Source organism: Alligator sinensis, unplaced genomic scaffold (assembly GCF_000455745.1).
Source record: "Alligator sinensis unplaced genomic scaffold, ASM45574v1 scaffold452_1, whole genome shotgun sequence".
NCBI classification, from domain to species: Eukaryota; Metazoa; Chordata; order Crocodylia; family Alligatoridae; genus Alligator; species Alligator sinensis.
The window spans coordinates 279532-294272 of NW_005842869.1; the positions used below are offsets into that span (position 1 = coordinate 279532).

The 14741-nt window shown below is 49.8% G+C and overlaps 1 protein-coding gene across 3 annotated transcripts in view; it reads right to left on the reverse strand.

The window, feature by feature from the left end:
- PCDH1 (protocadherin 1) overlaps positions 1–14741 on the reverse strand; it is a 242007-nt gene that overhangs the window by 225183 nt on the left and 2083 nt on the right. The window contains exons 1-3 of one of the 3 annotated variants that reach the window (XM_006035709.3): positions 14452–14647; positions 7747–8561; positions 2015–4207 (exon numbers count right to left, since the gene is read on the reverse strand). In XM_006035709.3, the coding sequence (XP_006035771.1) occupies positions 2015–4207; positions 7747–8544 (2991 nt within the window). In that variant the 5' untranslated portion in view covers positions 8545–8561; positions 14452–14647. Of the gene's footprint in view, positions 1–2014; positions 4208–7746; positions 8562–14063; positions 14242–14451; positions 14648–14741 lie in introns of those variants that run through there. The other 2 variants (XM_025191893.1, XM_025191894.1) reach the window with 2 other exon arrangements.

Consider the following 14741-nt stretch of genomic DNA (forward strand, 5'->3'; position numbering starts at 1 on the left):
GGGGGCTGAATTTTCTTCAGGTGCAACCCAGGCACCAGGACAGGTGAAAGACGGAGGCAACCCATGAGGAGCAATCCTTCACATGCTCTGGGGCAGGATGAAGTGAAATGCAAGATTCTTTGGCCAGGACTGGGCTTTGCTAGCACTGTTTCTGGGCTCAGCTAGGAGACTGAAGCGGAAGAGAAGCAACTGGGGATCCAGAGGAAGTGTTCTCAGCTAGGTGGGGATAGAGTGAAGGAAGAGCCCCGTTTTGAAAAATAAAGCACACCATTCAAAAATAGAACACTTTATTGAAGACAGATTCAATAGGTCTGTCCTACCATGGCAGGAGTCCAGCCCCATTGAACATATCAGATACAATTCAGTAGAGGAGGTATCTCCACAAGACACAGGATACAGTGCAGTGAGGCAAAGGAGTGGCCCCTGTAGAACATAGGATACGTGCAACTGGAACTCCATGGGGCACCAAGGATATAATGCCCTAGGCTGGGAAGCTCCCAGTGTGCTGTGATAGACTATCCAGGGGCCCAAAACAGGAGCCTTGAGCTGGCTGAGCTGGCCAGGCAACCTACATCAGAAGGTCCTCAAAGCCTTGCACCATTCACTCTCCCACAACCTCCAGGGCCAGCTTCCAAGCTTCAAAGCAAGCCAGCAAGCAGCTCCCCCTTTGACACTTCACCAAGAAGTAGGTTACACAGAAGACAGCCCAACCGCAACAAACAGCAAGCACACAACCCCAACCCTAAAACACAGCAGAAACACCTTTGTTCCCCAGCAGAGATCTAACCGCAGCCTTAACACACAGCAGAAACACACTTGCTCCCCAGCAGAGAACCCCAGCTAAGTTCTCCTCCCCAGTCCCAAGAAAAAGCAGAAACATGCTTGCTGATCCCTGCTTTTCAGGCATGACTCACAGCAGAAAGCCCAGCCCCAGTACATAGCACAGACTCTACTGGCCCCAATCTTTGGCACATAGCAAATCCCCCTACTGGCCCAGGCTTCCAGCAATGACTTTCCTCTTCCCCCCCTCCCCCCACTTCATAGGCCCAGCAGCCACTGGTACCCCTTATCCAGTCCCCAGTACAGATTCATCAGAGCCTCCCACTGTTAGTAGGGGATTCTGGCTCTGCTCAACTCTGCAGTAGCCTTGGGAGAGGTTACAGCAGCAGCTTCTGCAGATTCAGAGCAAATGGCCTGGCACTTGCACTGAAGGAGGCCTTGTTGCTCTCCGTGTCTATTAAAACAAAAGGCTCAACATTTAGGGAAGAGCAGCCTAGGAAAAAGAAAGAGCTCCTCTCCCTCTAAACTCCCCCTATGCCCCAAGATGCTACACCATATGCAAGAAAAGCAAGTGCTATAGATTTGCTTTGCACAAGGATGGAAAGAGGCTCAGCCCCACCCCTGCCCAGAGCTAGCCCAGATGAAGGCTGCCTTTAGCATTACTGAACCCTGGCTGAGCACAGAAGACTTCCAGCCAGGGCAGGGCAGGAAACCATCTGCCAAAAGCACTCGCAGGGGCCAGGCCCTACTCCTTTCTTCCCCATTACTTGGCCTTAAGCATACCAGCCCAAGTGGAGGGGACTGTCACTGCCCCTGATGCTCTCAAAGTAGGTCTCCAGCCCAGAGCTATTGAACCATTTGGGCCAGGGGTTTCAGATCAAGTTCCTTGGGCCCTTCATCACTGCTTTGTCCCTAACCAAGGGCATGCAGGATTCCTTTACATCAGTACAATGTAGTTGGATCCCAATTCCCCCCATGTCTACTGCCATTTTGCTGAGGAGTCCAAGGGTTATCTACCAGAGACATCAAATCTCAGGTCAAATGACTTCAGTCCCTCCCCTTCTCTGACCCATGAATTTGATGCCGTGGCTAGGGGCTTCACAAGTCCTCTGCCAGCCCCCCAGGCCATTCATGCAGAGTTAGGGTGGGTCTGTGCTTATTCCCACACCTCTGTCCAGATGGCACCCCTGTGCAGAGGAGGTGCAGCTACTGGGCTCAGGAAGAGCTCTCCTACCTGCTTGTTGGTATATTTCTGGGGATTGGTGCGGTAGCTGTAGTCTGAGTACTGTTCAGAGCCTGTTGAGTTATTGTCCCCAGTGCCAACAAAGGTGTTTGTAGCAGGCAGATCCTGTACCACCTGGTGTTTTTTGGAAGCAGATGGAGACTGAGGCTGCAGCTGGATGGAGGGCAGCGGTGAATTGGAGCGGTAGTGGCGCCCCAGGTCCGGGCTCCCAGGTGGATAGTTGAGGGGTAGATGGATCCGGGGGCTGTCACTTACAGAGTCATTCATGAGGTTGAACTTGAGGGATTTTTGCAGCCCTGTCTCCTCTTCATCCTCTGCTGGCTTGGGTGGCTTGGGAGACTTGCTCTTCTTCACTTTGTTCTTGCTCTTGCTGCTCTTGTTGCCCTGTTTTGGTGCATACAAGTCCTTGGTTTCTTTTTTGCCTGCTTGGTAGCCACTCTTGGCCTCCCGCTGCCGACAATAGCGCACAAGAATGACCAGCACGATGACGAGCGTTACAGCCACAATGCCAGCAATGACTCCAAAGAGGATGTTGCTGCGTTGCTTGCTGCGCTCATATTCAGGATCCCCAGCAATGTCTATGTCCAGGGGTGTGTCCAGGCTGTGCCCCACTAGGGTCTCCAGCACAGTGCGATTAGCCAGCGTCTCATTGACATAAAAGTGCACCAGTGCAGTTCCATGGCGCGAGGGCTTGCCTTTATCATTGACACGCACAACTAGGCGGTGCAGGCCATGATGCTTGCGTAAGATCTCTTTCTCCAGTGTGATATCCCCACTGCTAGGTGAAATCTGGAAGAGCTCAAAAGGGTTGCCCCCAGTAATGCTATAGATCAGCTCTGCATTGACCCCAGAATCAATGTCCTCAGCCTTGACCTTGCTGACCTGTTGCCCAGGGCTGGTGTGGGGCAGGATGTGTTTATAAGAGGCATTGGAAGGGGAGGTGATAAAAGGGGCATTGTCGTTCTCATCCAGTACATTGATGGTCACTCCCACATAGGCGGATCTGGGAGGGTCCCCTGCATCCACAGCCTTGAGCCGGAAGGTGTATGTGCTCTGTTGCTCCCGGTCAAAAGAAATACTGGAGAGGATGGTGCCAGTGCCATTCTGGATCACAAAGTCCCCATTGTCTTGTTCTACTGAAAGTTGGATGCGGGCATTGTCACCCTTGTCGGCATCAATCACCGTCACCATACCTACTGGGCTCAAAGGTGGCATGTTCTCCATCACCGAGAAGTTGTAGCCACTTAACATGAACTTGGGGTCATTGTCATTTTTGTCCATGACATTAATGGCCACAGATGCTGTACCCTTGAGGCTGGGACTGCCCTTGTCAGCTGCCACCACCAGGAACTCATAGCGCTCCCTCTGCTCCCGGTCCAGCACCGTCTTCACTCGGATTTCACCAGAATCAGGATCAATAGAAAATATACCCTTGGAAGAAGGATCCATCACCAAGGAGTAAACAAGCTTGGCATTAGAGCCACTATCAGCATCACTGGCACTCACCTCCATCACTAGGTCATCAAGGTCATTGTTTTCAGGGAAGGTCACTTCAGTGAAGCTCTGGCTAAAGACAGGGGCATTGTCATTTACATCCACCACCTGCACTTTAAGGGAGTTAGTGCTGGAGAGGGGTGGGTTTCCTGAGTCCACAGCCACAATTTCAATGGTGTACTCCTTCACTGACTCATAGTCCAGTGGTGTGGTGGTTTGCAAGAAGTACTTCTTCTTGCTGTCACTGCCCGTCTCACTGGCCTGTCGCAGCTGGAATGGAACATCACCAGCAACCACACAGGTAACCACAGCATTTTCTCCTTCATCCCGGTCAGACACCTGCACCAGGGCCACAGCCGTCTCCACAGGTACATCCTCAGAAATGTTTGCCATGCCGTCTTGGTGGGTGACAAGACCAATGCCTCGGATCTCAATGGAGGGGGCATTATCATTCATATCCTTTATGGTCACCACTACCTGAGTACGGGCACTCTTGGGATTAGCCCCTTTATCCTTGGCCAGGACAGAGAACTTGAGGATGTTAACATCCTCCCGATCAATGGGCCCCTGTACAGTGATGAGGCCTGTGGCTCTATCCAGGCGTAGCAGGCGGCGTACCATGTCTGTGGCCTGGTGAAAGGAATAGTCAATTTCGGCATTGGCGCCCTGATCCGAGTCATTGGCTTTCACCTGCAAGTAGGAGGAAGAGAAGGTGAACAAGAGTGGAAAGGACTGAGCACCCCTAAGAGTCAGTACACTATTTCCGGCAGCCTCCCCAGGAACCAAAGCAATAATTCTTTCCCCAGAATTCCTCTTTAGGGGAGCCCAAAGAAGAACCAGTGTTTCCTCCTCCATGGACAGGACCTATGCAGTAAGAGCCTTGTGACTTGGCAGACTGTCCTTGGGGTGAGTCACATCCTGTCCATGCGATTCCTGTGAAACTGGCCTGACTGGTAAAACTCTTGTCACCCACTCCCTGCATGCTGACAGCCCTGCTCTGGTATGTAAAGAATCCTCCAGGTGAACCAGCTCAGTGATCGAGGAGCAGTTCTCTGACTCGCAACAACAGGAAAGAACTGCCAGAGACTAGAATACCACCTACCTGGCTGGCTGCCAGGTAAGCAAGCCTCACCCTGCTGGGCCCTCCCATTACATAGGAACAATACACAGCCTGTCCCTGCACGCACCTTGGTTAGACTGGACTCAGCTTTGCACACATACTCCAAAAAAAAAAAAAAAAAAAAAAAAAGCTGCCAGGTAAGCAAGCCTCACCCTGCTGGGCCCTCCCATTACATAGGAACAATACACAGCCTGTCCCTGCACGCACCTTGGTTAGACTGGACTCAGCTTTGCAGACATACTCCAAAAATCTCATTACCCAGAGCTGGAGATACAAACAGAACGCTATGCCAAATGCAGGGTTAAGACCCACAGCACCCTTCTGGGTGCTGTTTCAAAGCAGAGAAATCATCTTACTGCCCTATTCTTAGTCCCCAGTTCATCCTGATCCAAAGCCAGCTCCAATTTGGGTCAGTTCAGCACAGGGAGCAGCATCTGATTTAGTGATTCCTGGGGAAGGTAGCAGGGGACTGAGAATAAGCAGTGAGGCATATCAATACAGCTGCAGGGAACCCTGGACTAGTATAGTGGGGTGGGAGAAATCAGGTCAGGATTACAGAGTGGTAGCAAAGCTGGAATGCTGTGCAAGGATACTGGGGCTGGGATGGCAGAGAGGCTGTGGCAGAAGGCAAGGTAGATCTGCACCTTATAGACTAACTAAATCAGAGATGCATAACATAAGCTTTCACAAGTGGGCTTGCATCATCAGATGCTGATGGGTCAGGATTGTGGAACAGCAGCAGAAATGAGGGTGAAGCCCAGGGCTGAAATACCAGGGGGAACAGCAGGCTGGAATTACAGGTCTTGGGGAGAAGGGGACAGACCCCTTCTCATACACTGCACAGCTCTCCCTACCCTTCCCTTTCCCAAACTGCTCACTTTCAGGAGCCCTGCATTCACCATAAACCCATTTCCATGTTCATTATTTGCTTTCTAAAGAATATAACATTTGTCTAACATTTGCTTTCCTAATCATCTCTCCAAGCAGCCTCTTCTCTGCACCATTTGCTGCTCTGCCTGTTATCTCACTCAGCAGATTTGGATAAAGAACGAAAGTTGTTAATGTAAATTCCACCTTTTACGACCACTCACAAAGAAGGCGGAAGTCATTTTCCCCCTGAAAGATAAAAGCTGAGCAATGGCAGCAGCAGCGCCTGGACCCATTCTCCTCCCAACTGCACCATGGCCTTATCTGTTTCCAGCTCGCATTCTCTTCACAGTGAAAAAATGAATTCTTAAAATTCACATCGAAATTAGCAAGCGGACGAGTGCCAGCCATGCTCCACTTATTAAGATGGCAGCTGCAGATAAACAGATGTCAGCTACCATCAGCTCAGTGTCCCCTTCAAGCCATATCCACAGAGATCCACCCCCTCATTCTCCTTCCATCCAATCAAGAGGAAAACAGGATGCTATAGCTGGGCTCGAAATTCTCTCTGCAGAATCTGTGGAAAATAAGGCCTCTAGCTGCCACAGAGCTTGAAGCCTAGTGGTGGCACATACTGGGCAGGAATCCCAGGCATACCAATAGGAAAGGCTAAGCAGTGACATGGGGAGGGATCCTGGTTTTCTCTGCTTAAAAATCTAAAATTCTCTGATTAAAACCCCCAGAATCCACATTTTTCTGCAATTAAAATGAAATGCCACAACATATATAGGTATCAGTTGAACACAAAGTTTTATTGAGATGTTTACAATTTTAAAGCAATTTGGAAGCCTATTCATGCCTCAATCATTATAATAAAATACATTCTAGATGCCTATATATTTTGGCGTTTGATTCTGGGTTTTTTTTATTGCAGAAAAATCAGAGCTTCTCCTGCCCCCTTCACTCACCAGGACTCAGGTCCAGCTGTGGCTGTCCCCCACACTGCTTTGTGGTGCTGAGCAGCCCTGGTATGTCAGTACCCTGCCTCTGCCCTTGCCTTTGCCCCTCACTCCCAACCCACAGGCCCCTGGCCCTGCTAGTGCCCCTCACTCTTAACCCAGTTCCCTTACCTCCCCCCCCTCCCCCAGCCCTGCTGATGCTCCTCACTCCTGACCCACAGCTCCCTGGGCCCCCCAATCCTGTCGGTGCCCCTCACCCCCAACCTGCTACCTCCCCAGCCCCCCCCACCCAGTGTGTGAGGAAGGGGCCGAGTTTTGGGGAATGAGATGGGTGTGTTGGGGGTCTGGGTATAGGTGACCTGTGGGGGGGTGGTCACGTGCCTCTCCAGATTTCTGCATCCACAACGAGGCATGGGGTGCAGGGCTGTAGCCTAGCCAGACCAGCTTGGGGCAGGAGCTGCATCTGCAGCCCAGAAGGTGGGACGCAGAATGGGAGGAAGCACCACACCACCATGGCCACCGAAGTGAGGCACACTCTGTATGCCCAGCAGCAGAAGGGGCACAACTCCATGTCTCCACCACCACACCTCACCTTAGCAAACATGGTGATGTGGTGCTACTTCCCGTGTCAGGTCTTGCTTGCAGGGGCTACTCACATGTACATAGTAACCCCTGCTCCCTGTGTCCCACTCCCCCAAATCCCAAGCAGCCTCTCATAGGCTGGAACTCTGCCAGCCTGAAAAGGGAAACCTTTAAAAGAGAAAATCCATGTTTTGTTGCATTTTTCCCCATGGCAAATGGAAAGCCTGGATCTCTGCTCATGGGTCCCAGCTAAGCACAAATTTCCTTGCAGCAGCCAAAGCGGCTGGCTACTGAAGGAAAGAGTCTAATTTCCCATCCAGAGCTACCACTAACACAGAGACATTCAGTAAGCTTTGTACATGCAGCTGTAGCAATGACACTCTGCCCTGACCCACACTCCCCACTCTCAACCCTGGGCTCCATATAGACTCTGCAACCCCGATCTCGATCTCTCCCTGCTACCTCAGCCCTGGGCTAGACACACAGCACAGGACTGACAGTGCACCTCAGCCTCTCCCTCACAACCTAGACACACAACACAGGTCTACCAATGTCACTCAATACAAATCCATAACTCTCTGTTATGCCAGCTCTTTATATTTTTTTCAGGTCCTAATCTAGAAGATTGTGATCACTGTTTAAAGGGAAGCTACCCATTTACTGGCATCAGAGTTTTACCCTGGCACTCCCTGTGCACTTACCTGAAGGACAGAATGCCCAACAGGACTGTTTTCTGAGAGCTCGGCTTCATACAAGGCCTTTTCAAACTTGGGTGCATTGTCATTCATGTCCAGGATAGTGATGCGCAGAAGGGCACTGCTTGCCCGTGGAGGGTTTCCCCCATCTTGCACTTTGATGGTCAGGTCATATGAGTCCCACTGCTCCCGATCCAGGTTCCCCATGACAATTAGCTGTGGCTGCTTCTCATCCTGATCCTCGGCCACTTGTAGCCCAAAGAGCTCTTGTGCTTCAGGCCCTGCCATGAGCTCATAGGAAGCCACACCATTGGGGCCCGAGTCACGGTCCATGGCCAGTGGGATGGGAAAGAGAGCCCCAATGTTGGTGTTCTCAGGGATGGCCAGTGTGATAACAGGTGAGGCGAAGTTTGGTGTGTTGTCATTGACATCCAGTACCTCAATCTGACCCTCTAGAAGGCGTGGACTGCTGTTCATTATCAGATCTGTGATGGATACCTCAAACTCCAGGAAGCAAGGATCCCCTGGGAACTGATGCTGGCACTCACGTAGGTTCTCCCGGTCTATGGAAGTTTCAGTGGTGTAAATGTCCCCCGTCTTGCCATCCACACGCAGATACGGGGCCCCCACTTCCAGCTTATAGAGGTGCCCCACATCTGGAAAGCCATAGTCAGCAGCTAGGCTCCCAATGAGTGTGTTCGGGGGTTGCTCCTCCTGTACCTTGTAGACCACACGTGTCCCAGAACTTGAGGCAGGGAACTGAAGGAGGACCCATAGGCCAAGGCAGGATGCCAGCTGCTTCATTCTGCACCATAGGGGGACTGCAAGGAAACACAGACACCAGAGATTAGGGACCCCACATGCCATTCCTTAGAACTGCTCCCCACACCCTGCCCCACCTCACTGCTGCACTGTGTCCAGCCAGGCTGGGAAGTCACAAATTCACCGATGCTCCCAAGAGTGGCCCAAAGCCTTTGGCTCAGGGCATCTGTGCCATTACCCATAGCTGTGGAGGCAGGGGCTCTACATTCTCACCGTTGACAAGCTGGTCACAAGAGCTGTCTTTTAGCAGCCTCCTGGTAACAGGTGTCCAGGAGAACTGATCTCAGCTTGCAAAGGTCTTGCTACGCCCTGCCTGAATAAGCACCACAGCCATCATAACCCAGCCCAGTGCTCTTGTCACTGACAGGAACCTGCTACTGACACTGCCCACCACATTAGTCATTGTACAAGTTGTTATTATGCCCAGCTAGACATACAAACAAGACAGGAAGAAGAAAAAAAAAAAAAAAAATCACCCACACCACTGCATTTGAGCCAGCTAGAGGAACAGGCTCACATTGCAGATAGACACAATGAACTATTTTACTGCAGAGGCAAATACTGCACACCTCTGCCCAAAGACAGAAACACTGCCCCCTCAAAAACACTTTAAAGACAGAGATATTACACTCTCAACACTGCAGAGACACCTCTTGCACTAGCCACAAAGAAATGCATCACGTAGATTAGCACTACAAACAGAAACACTGTATACCAAGAAACTGTAGATGCTCCACATTCCAGTGATTGAGATACTGCACATCCTCCTGCAGTGTAAAGACACAAACATGGAATACAACCCATATGGCAAAGACACAGGAGAGAAAGACACTGCATACACCCTGCACTGCATAAAGAGAGATCCTGTACTTGCATATACAAAGTGGTTCTCAACCTTGTTAGGGGAGGCACATGCCCTCCTCCCCCCCTACCCCATTAGATAAAAGGCACCTCTTTGGTAGTGCCAGCTCATTTTCACTCATTGTTTGACTACAAAAAGGAACAGAGCAATCCTGTTGCAGAAAAACCAGGAAGACCACAACAGAGCAGAATGGTTCTAGCACCATGGACTCGTATTTGAAATCTCTGGGTTTATCTCATGAATCATGTTTGCACACCTAACAGTGCTAACATTGTATGCCCCTCCCCAACCTCCCAGCACCCTCAAAATAGTCTCAAGGTACCCTACAGTGCTGCAGTACCCTGGCTGAGAATCACTGGCATGTGCACATGCGCATTAACACTGCATATACACTACATACTTTGTACCCCAATTCTGTGGGAAGGGACACTGCTGATCCCAATGCTTGCAGAGAACCAGTTGAAGAGACATTGCATATGTCCACACTAAAGAGATAAAGCAAGACACTTGGCAGACACGCTGCACTTCAGAGACACAGTGACAGAGACACCCCTTCAGACTGCACGGATAAACTGCATCCTTCTCACACTGCAGCCACATGTAGAGAAACTGCATACACACAGAACCACTGTAGAAATTGAGGAACTGTCAACACACACTGTGGAGACATATATTGCACACATACTCTCACTGCAGAAACACTGCTTACCACCTGTACACGCTGCTCACCCCTCTGCATTGCAGAGAAACACTGCAAAGATGCATCCTCTGCAGAGAAATCTGCATGCATCTCCCCACCTCTCCCCAAATGCCCACATAACAAAAGAACTAGGTCTGGCCCTAGGACTCTTCAGTATACAAAACAAGAGACCAGGCCCTGCCCAGCATGCAGTCAGAGTTGGTGCCTACGGTATCTCCTACCCTAGCCCATACTAGCACTATCTATGGATGCTCCAGCTGGCCCTTAGAGTGGAAGCACTGACTGCTGAAGGGTTCTGTGTATGCATAGGATGAGCTGTGTGGACTCATCCCTCTGTTCTCACTGGGGCTTGTCCACGAGTACAGTCTGGCTTCGTGGTAATGGGCCGAGAATTAGGGTCCCCAAGGAAACACCTCCCCCTGCCTCATGCATACACAGCAAGGGAGTACCTTGGAGCTTTTCTCGTCTGTGCCTTGTCTCTACGGCTAGCAAAACTGCTTAACCAGCAATGCAAACAACAGAGATGCTGTAGCTCCAGTGCTGGGGGTGTGGCAGATGGGTACCACCTTCTCTCTCAGCAGAGCTGAAATGACTATGCTGCTACTCTACCCACTGGAATGGTCTGCCTCTGTCAACCCAGTTCTCCAGGCCTTCAAGGCATAAACAATCATCTCTGCAACACAAAGATATCCCTCTGCAATGCTTGTACCATACACATGAACACAGATGGCAAGCCACCTAGTCCCCTCATCCTCCCACATGGCAAATCTGGCCCTTCCATATATAAATCTCTCCCACTGCACCCCGACACAGTTAGCTATGCACATCACAGGGCAACCCCCACACTACCAGATCCACACATAGCAGGATCCAGAGAATTGAGTCCTCTCACAGTGCATAGAAGTCCTCATGTCATCCCTCCCTGCAAAGAATGACCCCATAGCACCTAATAAGCCTCCAAGCCATCCCTGTAACCTCCACAGTTCTAGCACTGCATCCCCAGACATTTTGAAACTCCGAGCACATAAGAAACCCTCTGAATCCCTTCTCTGCCATCACATTACCCACATTACAGAACAAACAAAGCACTCACTCATTTACCCTTGCCACTCTGGCACTTGATGGGCCCCAGACTCCTGTTTTACTCCCAATAAATGAACAAGCCAATAAACAGCAGCAGGAGGAACTAGGTTATGCAGATAGATACTGTCTTGAAACGTGATCACAAGTACATTCCTTAAGCTCTTGGCTCTGAGGTCAGGTCACAGGACCCTTTTGTCAAAAGGCAGCCCCATCTACCCCTTCTTCATTGCCAGAGGAGAGAACTTCCAGCTGCACAAGTAAAATCCATGGGGCACCTTCTGTTACCCTACTCCTGAAGTAATGCCCATGGCTCCACAGCCTAACTCTCACCTTCCCTTGTGTCCCTGGATCCAAACTTCTCCCAGAGTTCAGCCTAACTTTGCTTAATGCTTTTCACACAGGGCTGAGAAATTACCCACTACTCTGAAACACTGCTAGGAGAAGAGAGCTGGGCAGCATGAAGTGTGAGGTACCAGAGACTGTAGTGACAAACAGCTTATGAGTTTCATATGCACAAGGCAGACATTTGTCCTAGCAAGGTGTCATAGAGAAAAAAAAATCCCTCCTGGCAATAAGGAACACTATAGTCCAACCCTGCTATGCCTGCAGCAAGCCTCTAAAAGGCAAATGCACAGGGAACAAAGGCAAATGAAGCAGCACCCCCCACTCCCTCCCCAGCAAGAAATAAAGGCATGTGGACACTGCTCAGACATGGAGAGAAAAAAAAAGGCTGGAGGCAGTCCAAGAGTACGTGGACCTGATATGTATCAGGTCCACGTCCACAAGTAGGCGCATATACATGCCTCAACTATAAGCATGGGTACCTATTTCACTATCACCCTGTTGCTTAGTATTATTTTAGAAAATGGCCATATTAGGTACAAATAGACAGACACCATATAATCAGTGGTAATGGGAGATTAAACCAAACAGTTTCCATGAATTGGTAGGGAGTGATTCACTTTCCTGGTAAGGCCCTTTCAGCTACAGTCAAACCTGAACAAGGAAATCCTGCTGCAGTGTTGTTTTCCCACCTGTATTTGCTTTAGGCTTGGGTGTGTCAATGACCCTGTACTGTTTCTTACTAATACTCAGAAAGCTGAAGCTCATGGGCAAAGGTGAAAGTCCTGGGCCTAGTGGCACCTGTCCCTGGGCCTAGTGGCAGCCCTGAATTAACTGCAGTACAGTCTTTAAGGGGCAGATTCTCACGAGAGTTAAAGCTCCCATTCAAGAACCTAAAGGAATTACACAGCTGTGAGCATGCTCACCATCCACAGCACCTACTGTAGCACTGCTCCTCAAGCATAGGGTAAAGCTTCTCTATACCAGAGACAGTAATCTGTCAAAAGACTAGACAGAGACACTGGAACAAACCCGGAAAGGCTCCAACAACCGGAAAGGCTCCACAAACCTACTCCAAGTGCCAGAAGCACTCCTCTCCGCTGCCTTTGCTAACAGAAACAAAGCAACATAGCCACTGAAAGAAAAAGAAAAAACAAACTCTTCCAATACAAAACTACTCCACTACACACAATTCTCCCCATGGAAAGAAGATGAGAATGAGCCCTGTATAAGAGATGGTAATGTCATTACTTACATTATGACAGTATCCAAGAGCCTTTTAGTCAGGCAGTATATGCTATAAAAACCTGCAGAGTTGCAGCCAAATAAGGTTACAGGAATATTAAGAATGTAAAGTCAAGAATTAGGCAATACCTTGATGCAGTTGCCTTTGCAGCCTTAATTTAGCCCCCTGCTACATGCACCTTAAATCACAGCCTTTAATTACAATCACACTACTTTTCCCCTGGACCTGTCTACCCCAGTGTACAGGATAAGACTGTACTCACCAAATGGGCAGCTATTCATTACTTATTTCCACCCTCATCATTAAATGTGTGGCTCCACATCTTATTTATGGCCACCATCCAAACCATGCACTGAATACAGAAGTATTTAATTTTCTCATGAGCTTCATCATGAGTTAATCTCTGTGGAAGTTCATCTCTGTATGAAGTTCATCTCTGCAGAAATAACTGAATGCTTCACAAATATTAATGAATGCTGTAAAATGAAGTAGCATAGTTTTCCTATTTTATACATGGAGAGTTTAATCGCACAAAGATTAAAGGCAAAATTATCCACTGATTGTTGTGTCCAATTTGAGACACCTAGGGCTTGATTTTTCAAACTACTGAGTATTGCATAGCACATCATATGTTTAAAGCATAGATAGTTCCCATGGACTTCAGGTCAGAATGTGTATAAGTTTGGCCTCAGGAGTCTCAAGCTGGTTACTCAGAAGATAAAGAAAGCCCAGTCATCACCTGAGAAATGTTTGGGTTAACCATGCACCACATGGACATTGTGGAGAGAAAAGAAGAGTCCAGATCACTATGGCAACATGCAAGTAGCCATTCTTTCTCTCACTGTAGTCCTGTGACTTACTACACACCTTCCCCCTTCTGCAATGACTGAGGCAGGGGTCCTATAGACAGTTGCCTATGCTACACAACCCTGATTTACAGAGTAGGTACTCATGCAATTAAAAAGATACCATATATAAAACTGTTGCATCAAAATTCAAGGGCTACCTTATGTCAGGCATTGTCCAACTTTTAAATGATCAATCTTCGAATCTTGAGGAATAATGATTTATTTCTGTTATTTTTTAAGCCAAAACAAAAACAAAGAAAAAATAATAATAATGCAGAAACATTCTGCTTCTTCTGACATAGGTCATCAGCATGGATGGAATTTTTAGAATCCACTATACAAGCTTTCTACTCTGTAAGATAGGGGAATTATCCAGCAGCAATAGAAGGCTGTTCTTCTCCATATACAGAAGGCAAATACCTGGTGTGCAAACTGCAGACCAACAGCATAAGTTTGGTGAAGTCCCAAGCAGTGGAAAGCAGGGTCTTCTAATGAGAGATGCTGGGCAACCTCAGCTGCAAATAGAGCTACCTACAGCCTACAACTAGGCAGGCAAAATGACACGAGATATCCAGGAGGCAGCTCGTGGCTCCCAGGTGCCAACGTCTGACCTAAGGTAACAACACCTCCAGGCGAGCCCTGACGTTCCCTAGGGAAAGCGGGTGCAAGAGGCGGGGAGCCGCACCACCCATGGGCGACTGCTTGCAAAGCAGCAGCGCCTGTCGCGTCCCCGGAGCCGCCGTGACGGGGCGGGGCGGAGCGGCACAGACCCGCCCTGCTGCTCACAGCCGAGCCAGGCTGGACCTACCGGCATCTGCGCGGCAGACGCTGCAGGACAGCCGCTGACCGGGAGCCCGGACTGGGCGGAGAGGCACCGGGAACAACTTGGGCTACGCCGACGGGAAACGCCAGCCCGAGCTCCTCCCGCCCCCTTTGCTCAGGACCCGACCTCTGGGCCAAGCCCCGGCGGAGCAGTCCGAGCCTCCCGCGGGCACAGACACGGCGGCTCTCCTCTGCCAGCTTCGCGCGCACACAAGCATGCACGCACACGCGCGCGCGCACCCCGCGCTGCGTGCGTATGCACACGCTCCCTCTGGT